This window comes from Penaeus monodon, chromosome 29 (genome assembly GCF_015228065.2).
Source record: "Penaeus monodon isolate SGIC_2016 chromosome 29, NSTDA_Pmon_1, whole genome shotgun sequence".
In the NCBI taxonomy this organism is placed as follows: domain Eukaryota; kingdom Metazoa; phylum Arthropoda; class Malacostraca; order Decapoda; family Penaeidae; genus Penaeus; species Penaeus monodon.
This window is the reverse complement of record NC_051414.1, coordinates 2,621,316-2,622,083: the sequence shown is the minus strand read 5'-3', so window position 1 is coordinate 2,622,083 and position 768 is coordinate 2,621,316. Positions and strand designations below refer to the sequence as shown.

The 768-nt window shown below is 36.8% G+C and overlaps 1 protein-coding gene across 1 annotated transcript in view; it reads right to left on the bottom strand.

Annotated features, from left to right (window-relative positions):
* Nucleotides 1–106: 106 nt before the first annotated feature.
* Nucleotides 107–768, bottom strand: part of LOC119591902 (pescadillo-like) — a gene marked incomplete in the record, with an annotated part of 9,266 nt that continues 8,604 nt past the window's right edge. Inside the window, 1 exon segment of the mRNA XM_037940655.1 lies at nt 107–768. Within this exon segment, the coding sequence (XP_037796583.1) occupies nt 375–768 (394 nt within the window).

Below are 768 nucleotides of genomic sequence, written 5' to 3'. Positions count from 1 at the left end.
TATGAGGGTAACCAAGTTCATAATAAATTTCCATTTTTATTATCTCTTGACTTCCCCCCCCCCCAAAAAAAAAAGATATACAAGACTAATTAAGCCAATGATAAAAAAAAAGACAAACACCTTTAGGATACCTACAATACCTTAACATAAAGATAAAACATTAATATTTCCACATTTTAATTACTTGTAGTTTCCAGAACAACAATAAACCCTAATTGGCTAACACACTCCAAGGCCCTGGAGGTTTTCTACCCTCCTCTGCCCTTTGCTCTTCCATTTGGCAATTCTGGCACTGATATTGATAATAGTCTCACTGTCTCTTCATTTCTTTTTCTACTTTACAAGACTTTCCTGTAGTTTCTTTATCGTATAAACTATGTCTTTTGCTTCTTTTTCCTTTCTTCTGCTTTTATCTGCCTTCTCTCCATTTTCTTAAGTTTGGCCTTACCGTCCATCCTTTCCTTTTTCCGCTTGGCAAGCTTTTCCTTTTTCTGCTTTATCTCTTCACCAACTAATTCATTAATGAAATTCTTTTCCTTTCCTTCTCTTGTAGTTGCTTCCTTCTGTGCTATTTCCTTCTCCATAAGGATCCTTGAGTATGCTAGGCGTTCTCTTGCTGCCTCTGCCTGCTTCTCTTTACGTTTTAGTTTCTCATAGAAGCGCTTTTCTTTTGTCTTGAAGCGCAGCTTGCGTAGATTTAACTCTGCTAGCTGATCTTGCTCTTTAGTAGTTTCCTTCTTGAACAGATTTCCTCTTTGTACAGCCATA